General features: G+C 38.6%; 1 protein-coding gene across 10 annotated transcripts in view; it reads left to right on the forward strand.

Moving 5' to 3' along the window:
• The window catches only part of NETO1 (neuropilin and tolloid like 1), an 82,750-nt gene that overhangs the window by 30,221 nt on the left and 28,521 nt on the right, over positions 1–24,008 (forward strand). For 8 of the 10 annotated variants that reach the window (XR_003999078.1, XR_003999079.1, XM_030552648.1 and 5 more), the window contains one exon: positions 23,889–23,930. The exons of the other annotated variants lie outside the window; for them this stretch is intronic. Coding sequence is in view for 6 of the 8 variants with exons in the window: in XM_030552648.1 (XP_030408508.1) it covers positions 23,889–23,930 (42 nt within the window). In the remaining 2 variants the exon portion in view is untranslated. The remainder of the gene's footprint in view (positions 1–23,888; positions 23,931–24,008) is intronic. 10 annotated transcript variants of the gene reach the window in all.

Raw genomic sequence — 24,008 nt, forward strand, 5'->3', positions numbered from 1 at the left:
ATTAGTGTGGCTCTGCCTACCAACCTGTTGAAGTATCCACTAAATGTAATTCTTTCAACTTCAGTACTACATCTGAGTTCCCATGGTGCTAAAGACAAAGACCCAAATCATATCCACAGAAACTTTTACATGGACTTTGGTAGCACCAGGATTTGCCCCAAACCATTTTTAAACAAACTTTTAAATGGCTGGTAGAAGATTTCGATTGAGATATATATATACTGTTTCTCTCTGTCTTATATCCACCCATTACCATAGTATATGAGCACATAACAATCTTTAATATATTTAATCACATAACTCCTCTGTGAGGGTGGAAGTACGATTTATCCTTCCTCTTGCCAAGCCTTTTCTCTCTATAAATACATCCAATTATAAGTTACTGAGACATACTCAAACTTAATATATATTAACAGCAGGGGGTTAAGGTTGGGAGTATATCTCAGTAACCTGAGGGTAAAAAAAGATACAGGGATGTTACTTCCCAAACACAAGTATTACTAACCAAGAAAATTCAAAGCTTTTAAGTTAAACTCAAAAGAGAGCCAAATGTAGGCTCATGGACTTTAAGGCCAGAAGGGACCATCATGAGCATCTAGACTGACCTCCTGTACATTGCAGGCCATAGAACCTCACCCACCCACTCCTATAATAGACCCATAACCTCTGGCTGAGTTCTGAAGTCCTCAAATCTTGATTTTAAAGACTTCATTTACTCTAAATCCACCATTTACTCTAATTCAAACCAGCATGCAACCTGTACCCCATGCTGTAGAGGAAGGTGAAAACCTCCAAGCTTTCTGCCAGTCTGACCCTGGGGTAAAATTCCTTCCTGACTCCAAATATGGCAGTCAGTTAGACCCTGAGTTTGTGAGTGAGACTTCTCTGTAGTAACTGAGTCCTCACCATCTAGTGACCTGTCTTTGGCAGTTGGAGATACTTGCTAATAATAGTTGCCATTTTAGGAAATCATCCTACCATGCCTTCCATAAATTTGTCAAGATCCATCTTGAAACTAGTTAGAATTTGTTGACGTCATTACTCACTTTGGAAGGCTGTTTCAGAACTTCACTCCTGTGGTGGTTAGGAACCTTTGTCTAATTTTAAAACCTAAACTTATTGAGGGCAAGTTTATATCTATTTGTCCTAGTGCCAACATTGGCCCTTAAACAGTTCATCTCCCTCCCTGGTGTTGTTTAATCTTTTGTATTTATAGGGAGCAATCATATCTCCCCTCAGCCTTTGGTGAGGCTAAACAAGCCAAGCTCCTTAAATCATCTCTTGAAAGGCAGGCTCTCCCTTCCTCTGAACATCCTGGTAGCCCTTCTCTGCACTTGTTCCAGTTTGAATTTATCTTTCTTAACGTGGGAGATGGTAATTGTCCACAGTATTCCAGATGAAGTCTCATCAGTGCTGTGTATGTTGAGTATGGAAATGTATAGTTAAGGGCTTAAGTTTGTCCTGCTGTATTGCCATTAAACAAACATATGTTTCTGATGACTATGTTTCAGTGTTTGTGGTCCCAAACTAAGTTCAATTAAGTTTTAAGAATTCGTCCCTCCCCTCCTCTGACTCTAATTCCCATTATCCAGACACAGCTCTCTCAAATCCTCGTGTAGCTAGCAAGATCTACCTGTTAATATGACAGAAGCATTTCACTCCATTTTTATGCAAGGTCCAAGTACCAAATATCAAGATGACATTACAGACGTCACCTCAGTACAGTGTCCTAGAGTCTGCCATCCTTTTATAGTATGTCTTCCTAATGCAAGGCAATGTCATTCCCCCTGGTTTTTTTTTTTCAGTATTTATTGGCTCTAGGTGTCTTTGAAATTAATTTTGTTGGATCTTTTTTTGTTCCTGTAAATATCTGAAGATCTTTTTAACATGCTGGTGGAATCTCCTTCCTTAGATGGTTTTTTAAGGTCAGGCTTGACAAAGCCCTGGCTAGGATGATTTATTTGGGGATTGGTCTTGCTTTGAGCAGGGAGTTGGACTAGATGACCTTCTGAGGTCCCTTCCAATCCTGATGTTCTATGATTCTATGATTTGCTGAATAAGACAAATGACTAAATTAAGGCCCAAATTCTGAAAATTTGTTTTTGTCTCTGTTCAAGAAATGGTAGCCAAGTTCTCAGTTTCCATCAGATAATTTGTTTTATGGCTTCATTCAAATCACATAGATTGATACATATCCATACTATATTTGCCTTTTCATTCACAACCATACATTAACACAGTCTTGTTCTATTAATCATTCAATCCCCAGCTTTTCCATATTCTCATGTTGAGTTCATTTTGTGTATAAGAGGGCAAACTGAATTTTCTTGGTGAATGAATCACCAGAGTTACGTGAGGACAGACAAATCAGTGCTATCCTTCTTCTAGAAATCCTAGCCTTTGAAAAGATCCCAGATTTGTCTCTGCTCTCTACATGCAAATAGGTGGCATTTACAGCAACTGTTTTTATAGCTAAATTCACTGCTAGGCTTAGTTGTTTATTTGTTTTAGTTTTTGTTTTTTTAATCCTAAGCACAGTTAATACATCAGCTTTTATTACAGTATTTGTAAAATTAAGTGATACTCATTACAGCAACAATCTGTATTTATTTATTTGCCCGTCTGCTGGAATTTTGTGAACTGAATATAAAATAAGCTTTGCTGTAGACTTTTATATTCTTTCCCTTGCTATGGTATTTCTTGGAATAACATTGCATTGCCAATTGAGATATTTAAAACTGGAATGGATAAAGGACCCGGGTATATTGAACTGCGAGGAACAACCCTTCATTTAGAAGGGAATGGCCTAGATGACCTATTATCTATCATTTATTTATTCATAATTTACTACATACTAAGCATAGTTCCTGTGCTCAGCATTGCACAGACATCTAGGAAGACTTCCTTTCTCCAATTATTTTTCATCTACATCTTTTATGCTTCTATGGTTGTGTACGTTTGGTTTTTTGTTTGTTTGTTTCATTTGAACTTTTTGGTTACAGAACAAATCCCTGTATTACATACTAGTTATTACACATTCTAAATTTTAAACAAAAATTCAGAATAGAAATTTAAGTTTTTAAAGGCCAAAAATACAACCAGGTATTTAAAGCTAGCATCAAAACTGGGACTAGTGATTATTAGATCAGGCATGCAGTTTTCCTCATGCCCTCTTAAAGCCTTCCTCCAGCTTTTCTGTAGATAGTTCTTCTAATTAAAATTATGGTGTAAAAAAATATTGCTGGATCACTGCAAATTCACTGGTTGCAAAGTGCCTGTGCGGATTTCCAGACAGGCAGATTGGTCAAATTCTTCTCTGATGTAAGTGCAAGTCCATTGACAGCAACTGAGTTGGACCTACTTTCAGTCAAGTTGAATTTGGTCCTGTATCTTTTACTGTTGAAATATAACAGTTTGGCAAAATAATTTAAAAATAATTAATATGTTAATACAATCGTGAGTTTCATAAGGTTTCATGAATCATTGTGACAAAGTATAAAACTCACAATGACATGTTCACTGTTTGTGTGGTGGGTGCAACCCCCTTGGCGATAATGGAATGGTTCTCATTTATGCCAGCTTTGAATTTGGCTCACAGGAAAGCTTTTCTTTAAAAAAAAACAAAACAAAACACAGAGCCCAAAAGGGATGGATGAATGAATAAACTGTTCATCTACAAACCCATTTTATGTGCTTACTTCTCATCAATTGTTGTATGAGTGGTCCTTCCAATCTGACTGAAAAGTGAATTGACAATTGTATTTGTATAATACATTGCTATAGCTATTAATACAGAACCTTTCATTCAGAATATTCCAGTGGTATGCAAATAAAACCTGTAACGTAACTGTCAAAAGCATTAGTCCTTCCCTTACAGAGCCATTTAATATTAAAAATCATAGCATAATCAATACAACAAATATTCTTGCTACTCTTTAAATTGAGAGTGTCAGGCTCTGACTGGATTTAATTATGTGAAATATGCACTGTTTTCTTGATCATGGTCTGCTATTAAAAGGGAAGGAATGTCTTGTATATTTGTGCTGGAATTCATTTGTTGGTGAGAATTAAGCTTCAGTGAGATGTAGTATACAAGCTAAAATATGTACTAGACTAGCAGAAATATTGCAATGTTCAGGTTAATAAGAGTTCTTGCTACCAAACAACTCAGAAAGCCATCCTAAAGGAATGAAATTCCTATAAAAATGCCAAAGATATAAGCAATTTACAAAATGTTCCTGACCGGCATTTTAAAAAGACTGCTTCAGAAGTCATTACATGTTAAAGATTTAGCAAGATTATGTGAATACATTGATAGTGAAAGACTAGCTCTAAAACCTAGTATGGCCTTGCATTAAGAGTTTTGAATTCCTGGACAAAATTATAAAAATTGTACTTCCAAGGAATCTTAAAGAACTAATATTAAAAAAAAAAATCATCCTGGCACATCTATTATTAAAAATCCTTACTAACATGACAAAAGCAGGCAGTGTAAAATGTGTTATTCTGGTCACATATCAGTCCCCTAGATGACACTGAAAAGCCAGAAGATGTTGTGTAACAGGACTTACAAACATCATTTGCCAGATGTTATCTAGTAGTTGAAGCTCCAGAGGCAATGTTATCAGATCTGCTGGTTGCAGTATGTGGGTTAATAAAAGATTGTATGATACTATTACTACTTGGCTATTCCTCCTCCCCACCCTCTTTCTTTACTGTAGTTGTTTTCTGTCCAATACATGAACATTTTAAAAAAGGGAATAGAGGACAATTTTCTGGAAAAGTTTTTGTTCTAGAAGTCATATATAGATTTCATTATAGGGATTAGGCAAATTGTTATTACTCATACTGGCCATAAACTTCAGTATAAAGTAGTTTTGAAATAAGACATTTTAATTATAATGTATATGAAATATGTACTGGGTTGAGGGTGGCTTAGTTGTTTAAATACCAGGTTTGGCTTTTTTAGAATCTCTGGATTCGTAGGTTCTAACACCATAATAATAATATTTAACATTAACATAGCTTGCTGTGTGCTTGGGGGATGTATCACAATGATGATTTATGTATGGATCAAGAGTTTGTGAAGTGCTTTTAAATTAAATGTTTTATTTAAAAGTGAAATTATTACTGTAGTTTTAAATGAGTCTTTTAGATCAAGCTAGGAAAAAATCCTGTTGTTTGACAGCCAAAATCCCGATCTGGTAGAGTGAAATTTAATTTATTGCCTTCCCACTGGATACACTGCTGACCTACACTTAAAACTCCTGAGTGTACTGGTGGACTAGAATGTTTGACCTGATAATGAAAATGGATTTATTTCCTCAGTTTCCTTGTAAACACTATCAAATAGCAGATAATTTGCTTGTCTAATCCACTACTTTACTAAATATATCCTTTTTTCTGTTCAGCCAGTTAAGGTCTATATAATATTTGATGAAGAGTACACAAACATTTATGAATATTGTCATTTGGAAAAAAATGGTATTGTCCCACAATTGCCATTTTATGGTGTTTGCAAATGGAACTCTTTCTTTGGGCAAGTCACAGCCCTCCCCTTGCCTCAGTTTCCCCACCTGTAAAATAGAGGTAAAAACACTGACCTTGTAGATAGATCATCCATTCTAAGATAATTATGAGTTCTCTCTAGACTACTCCCATGGATTTACAAGTGGCCAAAATAAGCATAAGTGCAATCAACTCCTAAAATCCTGGATGTCTGATCATAAGAGTAGCCATACCGAGTCAGAGCAAAAGTCCATCTAGTGCAGTATTCTGTCTTCCGATGTTTGCCAATGCCAGGTGCTGCAGAGGAAATGAACAGAACAGGGGAATTATCAAGTGATCCATCCCCTGTCACCCATTCCCAGCTTCCGGCAAAGAAAGACTAGGAACACAATCCCTAATAGCAACTGATGGCCCTATCCTCCATGAACAATACCTAGTTCTTTTTTGAACGCTGTTATAATTTTGGCTTTCACAATATCCTCTGGCAAAGAGTGCCACAGATTGACTGAGTGTTGCGTGAAGAAATACTTCCTTTTATTTGTTTTTAAACCTGTTGCCTATTAATTTCATTTGGTGACCCCTAATTCTTGTGTTCTGAGAAGGAGTAAATAAAACTTCCTTATTTACTTTCTTCACACCGTTATGATTTTATAGACTTCTATCATATTCTCCCTTAAGCATCTCTTTTCCAAGCTGAAAGTCTGAGTCTTATTAATCTCTCCTCATATGGAAGCAGTTTCATTCCCCTAATCACTTTTATTGCCCTTTTCTGCACTTTTTCCAATTCCAATATATCCTTTTTTTTTTTAAGATGGGGCAGCCAGATCTGTGTGCAGTATTCAACATGTGGGTGTACTTGAATTTATATAGAGGCTATATGATATTTTCTATCTTATTATCTATCCCTTCCTTAATGATTCCCAACATTCTGTTAGCTTTTTTGACTGCAGCTGCACATTGAATGGATGTTTTCACAGAACTATCCACAATGACTCCAAGATCTCTTTCTTGAGTGGTAACCACTTAGTTAGACCCTATTATTTTATTTGTATAATTGGGATTATGTTTTCCAATGTGCATTACTTTGCATTTTTCAACAATGAATTTCATCTGCCATTTTGTTGCCCAATCACCCAGTTTTGTGAGACCTCTTTGTAACTCTTTACAGTCTGCTTTGGACTTAACTATCTTAAGGTGTTCTGTATCACCAATAATATGTTTTACAAAATTCTGACTAAAAAATCACACTTTTTAAGATCATGATTATTGGGAAGGAGGGGGTTAATGCTACCCTCCCCAAATAACATTAATCTGCTTGGATATTGTATTTTGTTTTGTATTCTAAAAAGTAACGTTCGTAAGAAGTATTTGAGCAAATTTAGGATGAATTATACAATCTAGTGGAAGATAAGAGTTAAAGAGAAATACCTTGTTGCCATGAGCTTGAATGAGGTAAAAATATTTCCAGTGCCTTTTGCTCCTCTATTGCACTGAGCACAGAAAGAAGCTAATGGGAGTAAAAAGAAGTAAAAATGCCTCAGATGTAGGACTAGGAGAGGGAAGAGAATGGTGCTCCAGGTCCATGAGAACACTTGTCCAATGTCTCATCTTAAGCTGTGGCCATCTCTGAAGTGAGCTGTTTCATTTTGATAATTATGAAATATTTTCTTTTGATTATGACCTTTTTTTTCTTTTTAACTTATTGATCATGTAAATTAAGTTTATATTCCAAAATAAAAAGTAATTCTTAACCAAAATACCCCAACTTTTCATTTAGAAAATGTCTAAATGAATTTGTAAACTTTCAATATTTTTTTTGGAGTCAGTTTGAACAGGACCCTTTCTTGCAAAGAGTTTGTTTTTACAAATTGGCACTTTTTGATGAAACGGCATTTTGTCAAAAAAAATTCCTGTCAGATCTTTCCCTTTATAGTTTATGGAAACCCTTCTGTGCTCTTTCTCTTGCTGGGACTTTGTAAGCTTTGGAGAGAGATGCTAGAGAACTGCTGCTGCAGGGCCCTCTCAATCACCAAATGATTTAAAGCAGAAATTTATACAGTAGTAAAATGTGTAGTGACCAACGACAGGGGAGAGAGCCAATGAGAGCCTTGGCATGGCTTCTGAGAAAGCTGTACTGCCAGGGTACAGCAGGAATAGAAGTGCAAAGGATCTGGGTTTTCCTGCTGATGTTTCTGGAGTCTATGAGGATGGGCTTTTTTCCCCTCTGCAAATTCTTCAGTCCACAGCTTTTAAAGCTGCACTTGTAGCTGACTGTCTGGGCTGGCTAAACCTTCCTCCCCCAGCCTGCAAGGGGCACATGTGTTGAGAACTAGAAATGAACTCATAGAGTTGAATAACGGTTTGTCTCCTTGACTAAGATATTGTGTTTGGGAGGAGAGAATTTACATCTCAGTGAAGTAGAATGACAATCCAGAGCTGGTCAGTGCTGTGCATGGGCAGATTTCCATTCCTGATGGAGAGTAAACCTGCACGGCCTATGATGCTGGTTTGGAGTATGAAATAACTTTGTTATAAGAGAGCTCTGCTGTGCAGTACGTACTGTAACCTTTTAAAATCCAACATCATTACACACTGAAATAATTAACAAGTATTTTCTTGCCTATGAATATTTCTTAGAGTGCCTTTGAGTCCAAAGGTCTGCAGGAGTTATAGAGTCTTCACCACCTCTCTTGGGCTTACTTTCAGGAGCAATATGTCTATTTTAATCTACTACGCTGTATATTGTACTGCCATAAAATGAGGCAAATATATATACCTTTAATGCAAATATTGTGATAAGGGTGGTTCATACACATTTGGGATCCCTTGCTATTCAATTGGACCCTTCACTTCAGATCAAATGTTCATTGTGATCTGCTCTGCTATGCCTCCTAGATGAGAAGTTGGGGTGAAAATAAGGGGACATTCAAAGCTGGTGTCTGCATTTGTAGAGACTTCGGGGAATAGTGCATACTGTTAAAGTATGGGAGGAAAACTATGAGGTGCCCAACTCAAGCTGAGAAGCTAGGTGGAATCTCTCAATTCACCTTGACGTTCCATTTTTACCACAGAGCCTGTCCTTGGCATGAAACTGCTCTTATTCCACATGACATAGCACTGGAGCATGACCAGGAAACATCACACTGGCACCTCAGTTTGTCCCTTCTGGGATTCGGTCTCATTACGAGGTCAGCACCAGATTAGGCAGTGCTATTTGAACCCACCCAGATATTCATAAATATAAATGGCTATTCTAAGCTGTTAAAATGGGTTAATTATGTTCATACGTAGCCCTGCAAAGGAATTAGAGCATTGTGATGAATTTAAGGTTTCTGTTGTTTATAGGTTCTCATTAATGTTTTCCAAAGTCTAAATCCTTCCCTGTAAAGCACAACTGGGAGAGACCCTTTTCCTTCCAATAACATAACCAGGAAGGATCCACTAAACAACCTCAGTAATTTGCTATGAGGCCGGAAGTAACTCATGTGCCAAAGTGAGTCCCTGTGAATTCGATCTACAGGCTAGGGCAACTGCCCAGCTGTCAGTCCAATTGACCTATGTACTGAGATCAGCAGTATATGTTAGACTTTAGCAGAACTCCTGGGTAAACTGATCCATCCTAGAGAAGCAATGCCTAGCAGACGCTAGGCAGCCTACCCTGTGCCATCTATCTCTGTACTGTAGGATGACTGTTGTGCTGGATATGTAGGCATTAATGAACCACTATTTCCATCCCAACCATGCCACTTTTCTTAGGGAAGCCTAGAGTTTGTCCCTGAAAAGTGAATGAGCTAAATCCTGAGCCCTGTTGGTTTTGTGATATTAGAATGTCTGAAGTTACATAACTCAGCCATACTCTATAATGTTTTCCATCCTGAAGGGTTAATAACATTCAGATGTGGCTGTATAAGGCCTTTCAGGTTGTCCAACACTCTTCCAGGCCAGGTTCAGAGTCCATTATTCCAGGACACCTGACAAGTGGGGTATTATCTTGAGGAGACACTCAGAATGTTCAGTGCCTCCCCAGTATTCACATATGTGTGGCTTGCTCCTCTGTTGATTGCCAGTCAGGGAAACAAAATGGGCTGTGTGGTCCCAAGAGTGATCTTCTGGCTCAAGCCTGATCTACACCTAAAACTTTAGGTGACTTGCTACTTCGCTCAGGACTGTGAAAAGTGTTCAGGCCCTGCTTAACATAGGATGACCAATGCCCACTGTAGACACAGCTACGTCAATGGAAGAATTCTTCCTTTTATCTCCCTACACCTCCCTATGTTCATGGAAAGCTCCCTTCTGTCTGTGGAGGAAGCATCTATGCAGCTGTGCTGCTGTAGTGTAGATGTACAGATCTTTGAAGTAGAACAGAGTTTTGGGCTTGTTAAGGCTGATAGGTAACACCGATCAGTAGATCAGAGGATGAAAGGGGACATGGCCCCAAATTTTTGGGCATGGGGCCAGCTTTCCATGTGTTTGTACAGTGGGTAGCATTAGAGGATCTGATCCCTGAGTGGGGCCTCTGAGCGCTATGGTAATACAAGTTATTATAATTATTAAATATGTATATCTCCCTAGGGATCCCCACCCAGGTAATATTTTTGGTCTTGATTTAATGTTGAGAACCCCAGACTTGGTCCCTCTCTCTTTCCCTCAAGAGCCTTAGGGCATGATCTTACTGCCCCTGCAATCCACTCTGCACTTGGTCCCCATGGAATTGATTCAATGGCCTGAGCAGGTCAGCCTAATATATAGCTGCATTAGGTGGCTTTTGGGCTTATGTACCCTTATGGTCAAATAAACAGAGCTGAGGAGTTGGCTACAGGAAATATTTTTTTTCATACCATTTAAATTTTTCATTTAGAAACATCAATATCAAAGGACCAAGAATACAAAAAAAATCCACCACCACCCTATATGTATATGACTGAATGCTACCTGACGCAGTTTGTACAATCCCATTGAAGTAAGTGGAGTTGTACAAGATGTACGTCAGGGCACAATGCAATTCAGTTTTTGATGATGAAAGTGGGTCAAGATCAAGAAAGGTGAGACAAGGAAATCAAACTGAGGCCAACAATTTTATTTTGAAAGTTTAAAAGCTCCTTTTTAAATTGAAAGTTGGAGCTATTTTGACAATTTCATAAGAAATATGATGAAATAAATATATAAAAGCATTGCTTCAGTCTTTTTAAAATAACTGTTTCATATGTGTCATTCACAAATAATGGGCTGTGTTTCTGTTAATGAAGCTTAATTTGTCACATAACATAAAAATCATTTTAATTGTCACAGGACTTTGCAGCATTCGTTATGCTTCCCATAAACAAAGAGAATCTTTTTACTCTCTCTTCAATGACACTTTTTAGGGTGTTTGTAGTAAGAAAAAATTAAGATATCCATGTGAAAGTGCTGAGAGTGTGTCTTTCCTTTAGCAAGCTACATCCACTAGACCAGCATACAATGGGGTCTTAGACATGGTACCCAGAAAACAAAGATTAAACACCAGCTTATGTTTATTAACAGCTGTAATGATTGTAGAAGTTTCCCAGACTTTCTGTTGAAGAGAATCATAGAAATGTTGGGCTGGGAGAGATCTCGAGAGGTCATCAAGTACAGCCCCTTCTGCTGAGGCTGGCCTGGTAAACAGAGACTATACCTGACAGGTGTTTGTCCAACCTCTTCCTTAAAAACCTCCAGTGATTGAGATTCCACAACCTCACTTGGAAGCCCATTCCAAGGTCGAATGTTTTTCCTAATAGCTAACCTAAATCTCTCTTGCTACAGATTAAGCCCATTACTTCTTTTCCTACCATCAGTGGACGTGGAGAACAAATGATCTCAGTCCTCTTTATAGAAGCCCGTAACATATTTGAAGACTGTTACCAGGTCTTCCCTCTCAGTCTTCTTTTCTCAAGACTAAACATGTCCCCCAGCCCCTTTTTAAAAAAATCCTTACCTCTTAGGCCAGGTTTTCTAAACCTTTCATCATTTTTGTTGCTTTTCTCTTGACTCTCTCTAATTAGTCCACAACTTTCCTAAATTGTGGCACTCAGAATTGGACCACAATACTCCAGCTAAAGCCTCACCAGTGGTGAGCAGAATGGGCCTGTTACATCCTGTGTCTTACATAAGACTCTGCTGTTAATGTACTCCAGAATATTTGCCTTTTTTGCAACTGCATCACATGGTTGACTCATGTAATTTATGATCCACTGTAATCCCCAATTCCTTTTAAGGAGCAATACTTAAGTACTACTAATACTAGTTATTCCCCATTTTGTGGTTGTGCATTTGATTTTGCCTTCCTAAGTGTAGTACTTTGCACTTGTTTTTATTGAATTTAATTTTGTTGAATTCAGACCAATGCTCTAATTTGTGAAGATTGTTTTGAATTCTCACCCTCAGTCTTCCAAAATGCTTGCAGCCACTCCTAGATTGCTGTTGTGTGCAAATTTTATTCGCATGCTTGTTGCTTCATTATCCAATTTATTAATGAAAATATTGATAAGTACTGGACCCAGGATTGACCCCAGTAGATATGCTCTCCCAGTTTGACCACAAACCATTGGTAATTACTTTTTTGAGTACAGTTTTTCTATCAGTTTTGCATGCACCTTATAGTGATTTCATCTAGATCACATTTCCCTAGTTTGCTTATGAGAATGTAATGTAGGACTGTGTCAAAAGCCTTACTAAAATCAAAGTATATCATGTCTGCTGCTTCCCTGCATCCACTAGGCCAGTAACCTTGTCAAAGAAGAAAGTTAAGTTGGTTTAGCATGAATTGTTCTTGACAATTCTATACTGGCTATTCCTTATAACTCTGTAAAAGCAGCAAAGAGTCCTGTGGCACCTTATAGACTAACAGACCTATTGGAGCTTGAGCTTTCGTGGGTGAATACACACTTGGTTGGAGGCATGTCATATAACTCTATTATGCTCAAGGTGCTCACAAATTGTTTGTTTGTTTTTAATAATTTGTTCCAGTAACTTGCCAAGTATCAATGTAGGCTGACTGTTCTATAATTCCCCAGATGCTCTTTGTTCCCCATTTTAAAGATAGGTACTATATTTGCCATTCTCGAGTCCTCTGAGACCTCACCTGTCCCCCATGAGTTCTCAAAGTCATCTGCCAATGGTTCTGAGATTGCTTCAGGTAATTCCACAAGCACTCTAGGATGAATTCTTAGTAAAAGCACAACATTCTTTCTTTTGAAGATTTCCTGGTACCGTAAACTAACATGCAGGGATATTTCTTGGAATTGAAGTATGACTGTACAACTGGAAAGAACCATGGAGAACAAATTCCCTTTAAACATCCCTCACCAATAACAGTTGGAATTTACATTGAGATAGTGATGTTTTTTAATTTAGTGGGTGAATGGGTGGTTGCTTCACTTACAGGAGCTTTTTCGCTTTCTTATAGTACAGCTTAGTCCCCCCCTTATTTCTACAATTTACAAAAGAGATGTTTTCTTTTCAGGAATCTTCTTCTATATCTGAATTGCTTCTGAGATTGCTTTAACATGCTTTCAGTTGTCCCTTAATATATTCTGAATTTGTCATCAGTTTTACAGGCAGTATTTTCTTTGTATCCTCAAATGCCAAGTGACAACCACATGAAATATCTTAAAATAATCCTACTATTCTATATTGAATTGTGCAAGCTCTGTGATTTTTACACAGGAATATTATGATACTGCCATTGGAGAGTGTAGAACAGATTAAATTTTTGGAAATAATTTTAAGAATAATCTCACTATGCGCATTTGTACATAAGGTCTGCTAAGTTCTATGACAGACAAGTACATGTAACTACTGGAATTTGTTACTAGCTGCTTGATATAAACTAGACTACTTACTGCTATTCAGTTTTTCAATCAAGGCAAAATTAAATGCTTATTTTTAGCTCATGATTTATTGAGTCAAATGGAATGGTTTCCTTATTTATCATTAGAAGCCTGCTGTTTTTACATGTAGAAACTAGATGATATGGTTTACTTATCTTTTAAAAATGAATAACAAAATGGTTAAATTTTTGTTTATATGCAAGTGACAATCCAACTAGCAACTTTAGTAAGTTACAGCTCTTCCTTGGATAGTTTCCTTATGATTTTGTGTCCTGCTGCGCCTTTGATCAGTGATTTTCAGTAGCAGTGTCTGTTTGGCCTGCACATGCACTCTCCATATCCTTATGGCCCATATTGAAGCTATATAGGGTAGGTTAGGAGAACCACCCTCAATCTTTAGCTTGAGATAGTACATCAAGCATGCCCATTTCAAATTTTCATAGCGTACTTTAGCTTAGTTTAGTTGCTATAGATGGAGTTTGATGGTGCTGGTTTCTTTTTGATTATTCTTCTCCTTTTGAGGGGTTATTCTGGGCTTTTACTCTTTGGGGTAAACTGGGATCCCCAAGCTTTAAACGTTATCTTTCCTGCGGGGAACTATTCCAGTGAGTCATGGACATTCTCGCTGTCTCTGAAGTTTGAGAGACCTGCATATAGTAGCTAAGTGTAAGATCTGCTCCTCATTCAAGAGCAGATCTTGTAAAACTAGGGAGATAAGGTTCAAGATCTTAATGATGGAGCAAGCCCTATAACCAGCTTCTGACTCAGGCTCCAAGAACCCTCCTGTACCATGGCCACTGAGCACATTTAGTGTCCTTTTTACCTCTGGATCCCATTCACCGATTGCCTTGAGGAATTCTGCAATTAGTATTTTATTAACTTCAGAGCCTTGGTCACCAAAAGCCTCGGGGGATGTGGCTTCATCTGTGTTCCTGGTACTGAGAGCCCCACAAAGGTGGACAGGTACTGAGAAGAAGATCAAGGGTCTCAGTCACCAGCTCCAAAGAAGGCTCCAGAAACCTTAGGTCCAAGGAAGTACTGTTGAGGGTTTGAGTGATTCTGGTACTGGGAAGTCATCTAAAGCTACTTCTATGATCTGTGCTTCTACAAAGTGAGATACAGTACTGAGGACCACTTCTACTTTGTATGTTCATGCCCATAAAAGCATGCACTATACCTCAAAGAGAACTACAGCATGCACACCGAAGTACCTATGTCAGTACTCCAGACTTCTATAATGGAGTCTAATTCTGATTGGAAGCATTTGGTGCTCATAGCTTCAAAGCATTCCACACAGGTACCTGTGTTGGTACCATACCTAGAGTCCACAGAATCACATTCAACTCCAGTCTATGCACCATTAGTATAGCAGGAATTTAGTGTTCAAAAGATTGTGTTGAACGAGCTGAGAGTCTCCATTATTTACCGTTACTGAAACACCTTTCTGCACCAAGGATTTCTGAGTCACCACCTTCACATTTTTCATTCGGACTCACTACTTCACCAACTTCAACCCTCCAGGGTGAATAGTGATCACCTCCCCTGGAATATGTTGAAGAAGACTCCTCTGACTCACAGATTTTGGTTCAGGGATCTCTTGTCTATGCTGTGGGAAATCATTCTCATACGTATTCTCAGAGAACGGAGGGAAGACAACCTCATTTTTGGTCTATATTGTATGACCGGAAGTGGATGCTACCTCCTTTTCTGTGTGGGTCCCCCAGTAGTCTTACTGGACTTTTGGGCCATGTAGTGTCAGCAGTTTCTAAGGGACCTCAGTCATTTTAGCAGGGAGCATAGGCAGACCCATTCTCCTCAGACTTCACTCCCATCGCATCTACCAGAACCAGTTGAGGAACACTTAAGGAGTAGGACCTGAAAAGGAAGCAACTTCTCACACAGATATTTTTTCATCACTGTCAGATGAGGCTGTAATGCCTCAACCACCTTCCGTAGCCTTTAGACAATTCCAGGAACTGATGAAGGGCATCAGTGATATGCTTCAGATTGCTCTGGAGGAGGTTCAGGACTGTCATCATTAGCTCCTGACATTTTACATACTTCAGCTTCTGCACAAGTGGCCCTTCCTGTAAATGAAACTTTACCAGAGCCTGCTAAAACTATCTGGTTATGGCAGCTCCTACTTGTAAATGTGCTGACAAAAACATTATATCTGGTGAAGGACTCTGAGATTTTTTTTTAACACCTGACCCCAAATTCTCTGGTTGTAGAAACAGATGCATAACACAACGTCTACCCCTTTAATAAAGCCAATACTGCAGCCTAGTCCACTTCCATTATGACCATGATGCAGCAAGCATCCTGGCTTTAGTTGTTCTTTCTGATGATCACAAATTGTTTTGGGATTCTACAGACCACTTTCTTCATATCTTGAAGGATTTGATAGTCATTCCTAGATGCCTCGGGATTTATACACCTGCAAATAATGGAATTTAACAGGTCTCAAACAGCACAGAGATCTCACCTAGCTCATTTCTCTAGTTTCTATAGACCAACTGAACTATCATCTAAGAGACCACAATATTCAAAAAAAGGAAGTCAGCTTCTGTCACGAGTACTTCATCTCAGTCATCCACGTCATCTAAATGATAGTTTTGTTGGCTTGGTCAAGAGTCCAAACCATCCACTCTCCAGAAATCTAGTGCTGCATCATTCCACTTTCCTTCCCCCTCTTTGGATACCATTTTCCCCATTTCCAACCTGCTTGCGAGAGAACAACATCTGATAAATGGGGTTTGGAACTCATAACATCTGGTTATTCCATCCATTTCACTTCCATGCCTCCTTGCCACCACCCCTTTTCCTGTTCCTTTTCAGGAACCCATCTCATGATCAGTTGCTGACACAGGAAGTTGCCTCTCTTCTACACTTAAGAGCCATAGAACCAGTTCCAGCCCAGTACAGGGGGAAGAGTTTCTGTTCCAAGTACTTTCTGTTCCCCAAAAAGGAATGGGGAATGGAGACCAATGTTAGATCTTAGTCATCTAAACAATTATGTGGAACAACAGAAATTCAGGATGGTGACTCTTGCAGCTATATTTCCCTTTCTCCAACTCTTGAACTTCAGGATGCATATTCTCAGTTGTGATTCACTCCTCTCATAAAGTTTCTTCATTTTATAGTTGACCATGACCATTCTAGTACCATGTGCTCCCTTTTGGCCTCTTCTCTGCCGCAAAGGTGTTCTCAAAGATCCTGGCAGTTGTAGCTGCCCTCTAGGTCAACTAGGGATAATCATCTTTTCTTATCTCAACAATTGGCTACTTAAGAGTTAATCTTACCAAGAAGTCCTATTGACAATACAAATTATAAGGTCTCTGTTCCACAATTTAGACCTTTGACTCCATCATGAAAAGTCCGCTTTGACACCAGTACACCAGATAGATTTGTTCGGAGTTTCATTGGACAGTGTGACAGAGTCACACCCCTAAAAATCCAATTTCAAGGATTCAGATAATCCCTCAAACCTCAGCAAGAAATTGTCTCCAACTATTCAGTCCTATGGCAGCTTATACCTTCATAACCTGAGATGATTGCATCATCAGTTCTGCTTTGGTTACAGCTTCAATTTATGAACCAAGAATCACAGTCGAGACTAGCAACTGTCTGTTCCCTGTCAGGTTCTGGACTCACTCAATAGGTGAAAGAACCTTCAAAGGTTTGTGTGGTAGTCCCCTTTCATTATGGCTCCTCCTACCATCATTATAATATTAGACACATACCTCTTAGGATGTGTGATATATATATAGGGTCACACATTATCTAGGGCAAATGGTCTCCATGAGAGCTTTGTCTTCACATAAGTCTTTTAGACCTGAAATTAGTCCAAAATTCTTGCACTCATTTCCTCCCATGGATCAGAGCCAAGTCCATGAAGGTCATGAGAGACAATGGGGCCTTCATGTTCTGCACTTGCTCCCTCTTGCGTTGTGCTAAGGCAATAAAACTCTCTGGAATTGGTGTGTAGAGGGCAGATCGTCATCTCTGCTTCCTACTTCCTTGTAACTTGGCCAATTACCTCAACAGACATTTCTCATAGAATTTCAAAGGTGAGTTGGACTTATGGATCTTCCGCAACATATTTCAATCATAGAGGTTTCCCAAAGTGGACCTATTTTGCCACTGCCATCAACCCAAAGTGCATTTTTTCCTTCAAGATGGGACCCTCAATTACTGAGAGACAAATGGTCTTCTTTACATATATCCACCAATTCCATTACTCTTGAAAGTACCAAACAAGATCAAGCTGTACAAGGCCAAGGTCATTTTAATTGCACAAATTTGGTTGAGACAAATTTGTATCCCAACCTCATTTGAATTGTTTCTCATCCACCAATGAAACTTCCAGTCATTTGCCATTTGGTTGTCTCAGCATGCCAGTCAGATACTTCACTCTAATTTGGAAGTTCTGTACATTGATGATTGACACTTCTTGTTCAATAGAGGTGCAAGAGATGGTGGTAAACAACAAAGTGACTGAGACCATATCATCTTCGAAAATGAATGAAATATTAACTTTGGAGTACCAGTTGACAAATTTATCCTATTCATTCTTCTCTTCCCACCATCATAAACTATCTGCTGAAATTAAATAAAAATAAAGAATCAGGTCTGCTATCAGGTTCACTTGGTGGCTTTCCTGCTCTTGTTGAAGGCTTTTCCATTTTTGCCAATATAAATATTCCCCTGAGGATTGATAATCTTTTCCCACAGATTAGAAAACCTATTCCAATAAGAGATTTGAATCTTATTCTTAGTTGCCTTATGAAACATCCATTTGAGCCATTAGATGTGTGTGAATTGCTACATCTGTTTATGAAAACAGCTTTCTTCATAGCCATCACTTCAGCCTAGAAGATTGGACAACCAGGGGCTTTACAATGTTCTTCAAGGAAAAGGTCTCATTATGACCATACCCTGAGTTTCTACCTAAAGTAACTTCTCATTTCATATTAACCAGACCATTCATCTGTGTTTTACCACCCTTCTCCCCAACCACATCAGATAGGTAGGAAACTGTCTTCCATACCCTGATTATCAGAAGGGCATTAGTCACTACCTGAACAGAATCAAACTGTTCACACTGAAGTCAATGGGAGTGAAGGACATTTGTCCCTAAAGTTGAACCAGGTATTTCATAAGATGTCTGAGCAACACATTCTAATGTATGACCATATCATTTCAATTCCAAGCCATTGGCCTAGCTCATTGCTTACCCCTCATTGTATTTACATTTCATAGTTTCCAAGCATTTAAGAAGCCAGATCTGGTGTTTTCTTGTTGGAAAGAATGTAGAAATAAAAGCAAGATAGATTCCACAATTCAGTTGCAAAATAGTTTCTACTTTCTCCCAACACATGCTCCAAATACATCATACATTAACAGAAAGCATGCACTTATACAAATTCCAGAATATATACCAAATATTTGTTTTTGAATTTGGAAAGTCGGTGAAATCTGTGCTGTAATGTGAATTATATTTGTTTTTCAAATTTGTATGCAGCATGGAATCTGGTTTTATACTGCTTGTTGTCATGAACAATGTCTCCGTGGTGATGTGTGTTGTGTGAAACTTTGGTTTTATTTCAGCACAATGGAGAAACATCTACAGTAGGCATTGGAAAGTTATACTGGGTATATTTTGTACTTTTTTTTCCAGAATGTTGAGTTGGTGCAGAATTATTTTGAACATGTGTTGGAGAGTTTGTTTTGCTTACATGTTATGACAGTATAGTAACTGTACATTTTGTTGCAGAATTTGTTACATATATGTTTAAATAATAAGTAAATAACAGAATTGTCCATGTTTTCTTGGTATAAGTGTGTGAAGTTTGAAACTGTGTGAAGTTGCTAATTTATAACACTCTTGTGAAGTGCTGTGGGTGCTTGGCATCCACTGAAGTCAGCAGAAGTTGAAAACTCTCAGCACTGCATGGGATTTGGCCCTAGATGTATTTGTTATGAGTAAGAAAACGGGAATCAGGGATTACTTCTTAAGTTATCTGACCAAAACATTAACTAGGTAGTTTAGTTCTTGACCAGGCTGCAATGACCTTCAATGGGCTATGGGATGTGCCTGTGTGTGGAGGCTACAGTTTGCTTAAACTATCTGGAAAAAATGATGTTGATTTAATTTTTTGAAGAGTTAACTAACATGCCCACTATAGTGATCCCTGACAAGCTCCTGCCTGTGGAAACACCTTTAATGTTCTCCTCCCATCTCCTATTGAGATCTGCAGTGCTCTCATACATCTCTTATGTATGAGTTGTCATCAATTTTTTACAAACACCATAGATAACCCCCGCCCTTTCTTCATGGATCCCAATGAACTCTCACACCTTTCTTGTTCTCCTGCAACCCATTGTAAACATCTCAAAGCACTCCTTTACTCTCTCATAAGAAGCTGCAGCTGTACTTCTGTTCCTCAGAGTCTTTCCAGTGAGTATTGTATGTATTTGATTTTTAGGAATTCCATTAATTGTGAAACGGGCTCCAACACCATCCACTTTAAAGGTGCTTTGACACCTCTCATTCCTTTCAGAGACCTTTGCTGCTCCTGTAAATACTCAATATGATCTTCTTTTTTTAAAGCAAACCCAATATGTGACAAAACTTTCCGTTTATAGACTCAAATGCATTCCTGCACCCTCCCATAGAGATTCTTCATACTTTTCTCCATACTATCTTTACAGAGATTGCAAGGCATCTGCCCCTTCTAGAGATTCCCTCCAGAGACTTTCTGATGCACTTCAATTTTCCTTAAAGATTCCTCTATTCTATCCTGTTTTTCTCCCTTGTAGATCCTACTGGATTTTCCCATTGTTTCCTCCAGCTGCAAGCAACAGGAGGTTTATCACCAATCAGAAGATTTGGCCACTCAGTATATAAATAACTTAACAAAAGTTCTGCTCTGATTTACTCTGAGCAGAACTAATAATAAAACAAGCACCATCTGTTTTATTAAATCATAAACAGCAGCCTCTAAAATAATCCATTTAGTGTTATTTTATTTCAGAAACAAACAATAAATCTACTCGCTATCTGTTATTCAGATAACGAACTGTTTGAACATGGTTCAAATTTCAGCCTCATCTATAATGTATAACTTCCATTCTAGGCTGTTGATTTATTTATTTATTATGTATTTGTGTATCCAATATTTATATTTTATGGAGCCTATGTGGAGTAGCACTTGGGCACCTTAGTTTTTCTTTAATCTCAAAATCAAACCTAATTATTTTGCTACAGAAAAGCTTCAGAAGAACAGGTTTTCAAAAGTCCTGAGTAGCCACATCTCCAGTAGATGTCAATGGGAGCTACAGGTTTCCAGCATCTCTGAAAATCAAGCACAAGGAACTTCCATATGAGTTAATTAAAATCCTATTGGAATAAGTGAGCCTGTACTCTGGCTCTGATTGGACTTGATACAAGAATTACTGGGTGAAATTACTGGGCCTGTGTTATGCAGCAGATCAGACTAGATGATCATTATGGTTCTTTCTGACCTTAAAATCTATAAGCCACTTGAAAGAAAGAACAAGTTACACAAGAGAAGGTCATCTAGTGAAATATCATGTCGAATGAGTTTTACATCAAGAAACTACAGAAGTGTCCCACTTTATCTTGATACTTTAGACCTGTGCTATTCTGTTCCAGTTTAGAAGTTCAGTTTGGAAAAAAAAAAAAAAAGAAAAAAAATTTTTTTTCTTCCAGCCAGGGGCATCTCCAGGCACCAGCACACCAAGCGTGTGCCTGGGGCAGCAAGCCACGGGGGGCGCTCTGCTGGTCACCATGAGGGCGCTAGGCAGGTTGCCTTCGGCGGCTTGCCTGCGGAGGGTCTGCTGGTCCTGTGGCTTCGGCAGACCTCCCGCAGACGTGCCGCTGAATCTGCGGGCCCGGGGACCTCCCACAGGCAAGCCGCTGAAGGCAGCCTGTTTGCCATGCTTGGGGCGGCAAAATACTAGAGCTGCCCCTGCTTCCACCTTGGAAATCTTCACTAGATCTTTATTCAAAGTACAAGAATTCTTCCAATTCTTCTTCTGTCAAGGGCTTACAGATTGAAACCTTTGTTTCCTAGTCCGTCAGAGTATATTTTCTATTCCTTCATTCAATACTTTATCCTTAGGAAACTATCACCACTTGCCACCTCTGTAAAAGTGTATGGAACCGTCAGAGACTCTGGGGAGGGGGCAAGAGAGGCCTTGAAGGGCCTGCCCCCTATCCTTAGCAAACATAACATATGACCAGGATGACCATCCTTCTGGGAGCAGCTGTGGCAACCCTCAAGGAGGGTGTATGTGTGTATGTGTTGGTATGAAGACACTCCCTGTTGCTAATTGAAGATAAGAAGTTGATGAGGCACTTGTACTGCCCCAACTTATTTAAATCTTATTATGAATATTCCAAATAACCCCCCACTTGTAGATTAAAATGAATAAAACTGCTTGGGCCTGAGTCTCCACTCCATCTGAGATAGGCGCCATGGGGAAGTTGTTGTGACTTCGTTATTCAGAACCTCTCAGCCGTTAAGCAAGATGTGTATGCATAGGGGCAGCCGTAACTTATGCCTACAAGGATTTGTGCAGCAGAGTTCATCTTTGCCACCTACATCATGATCCTCTCCCTCCTCACATTGTGAGGGGGCATCTGGAGCAGGAGATGACAGCGCCACCTCTACCACTCAAGAGTTAACTGGTACAGGAAGAATTCTTTACTGCCCTTCTCCTGGCATAGCGCACCACATAAGCAATACAAAGTGGCCTTAAAGTTGCCTCAGCAGACCTGAAAATCCAGCCCATGAAGATTTAAAACCAGCTGTTAGAGAAAACTGAATGGCTGCATTGTACGTAGGAATCTGTGGTTTGGATGTTAATTTGAGTTTGTAGTTAAGTTAAATAGATTCCAGTTATATAAATGTCTTGCTTTCAGCTATAGGTATTGGTATCTAAATTCATTAACTGGTATATTTAATTAAATGTAGGATTGTTTTTTAAAATGTCTTCTTAAAAATGCTGATTATCTGCTCAGATATATCTGCAGTCCCTTTAGTTTATGGGCATTTAACTAAGACCTATATTCTGAAACAACAAAAGATCATTGCAAAGAACATAAACGCACAATGAAGTGTATAGATACATGGTGTCATGAGGTGATTTTACACATTTAATTTTTAAAGCCAATATATCGTTACTGATCCAATAAACTGAACATTCTTTCTTGTTCTTCTGTTTGTATTGACTAGCCCTGGTTGAGATGGCATTGCAGAAATTGTGCATTTCCTTGTTTCTGAAGAAAATTTTTCTTGCTTTTAAGCTTTTGATACAGTGATCTAATTCTGAGACAATTAAAATAAAATCTATTGAATATAGAGATTCACTGGACCAAACTCTACCATGGCTTATATCTTGAACTATTCCAATGAAGTCTGTGCAAAAGGTGGCTCAGAATCCTAAAAAGTCCAGGAGAAGTTGTGACAAAGTGTGTGTCATAAGTATTTGTCACCAATCTGGGGAGAACAAATCTTATGAATTTTGACAAAAATATCAAGACCAGCAACTTTTTTTTCTTGTTTTCTTTCTCATGAAGTTAAAGAGACAGTCTATTGGAAGCTGGAATATGCATGTCAAGGAGAACTGTGATTCCTGAGCAATGACTAATCTAATCTCAAGAGATCATCCTCTCTTGAAATATTTTAGTCCCTTTCACATTTCAGTTTTGGGCTTCTCTTGAACAGTGTCTTCAGACTGTGCCAAATTTTGTGAAATGCTGATTTGTATAATGTGGATACTTGTCTACTAGGGCACAGAGCTGTGACCAATCTCGTTTCACGTAAGTCATGCACTTGGCTATAAATAGGGTACAAAGTTTCTCAGAGATTAAAGATAGTTGTGTGTGTGTATGCGCTAAAAGAGCAAGCTGCAATATATTCATTCACTTTGTTCACTCAATGTATCCCGTGGCAAACTTGTATTTATTTATTAACAGCCACAGGGCTGATTTTTGGCAAAGACAGTGGCTCAACTAGTGCATTATCAATTGGGGTCGCAGATCATTCAGATATCATAAACTGCAGTGAGAGTTCCTTTAGCTATGGTAACCATGCTGTACAAGGGTTTGTGAAGCAGGCAACGGGATCTGGTATGCAATGTCTGGAAAGATAACCACTTGCATTAGATTGCTGCATCAAAACACCAAAGGGATGGCTGTCTGGTGCTCTTGCCCACTGGTGTATCCTGAAAACATCTCTTGTGTTCAGTGATAAGAAATAGGGAGGGAGACAAAGAAAATTATGACCAAAGCAGATTTTCATAATGGAAAATAAAAAAAAGCTAAATAGTAAAATGGAAACATGTTTTTCATGATCAGTTGTTGCTGTGGTCTTTAAAAGTTTCTGGGAAATAAGTGTAGAGAGATTCTCCCACAATTGCTTGTAATATTCTAATGAAACTCAACTAAATGTTATAACCAAAATATTGAACGAGACTGATTTTTCTCCTTTCTAAATTTTTAAGATCCGGACTTTAAGGACCTGGGAGTTTTGAAACCATTGCCAGGTTGGTATGCTAGATATTTCATAAAACTTAAAGGCCTTCGTCTTCTGCTGTAGAAAATATTTTTTGCTTGCTGTTCAG

Source organism: Gopherus evgoodei, chromosome 2 (genome assembly GCF_007399415.2).
Source record: "Gopherus evgoodei ecotype Sinaloan lineage chromosome 2, rGopEvg1_v1.p, whole genome shotgun sequence".
Classification (NCBI taxonomy): domain Eukaryota; kingdom Metazoa; phylum Chordata; order Testudines; family Testudinidae; genus Gopherus; species Gopherus evgoodei.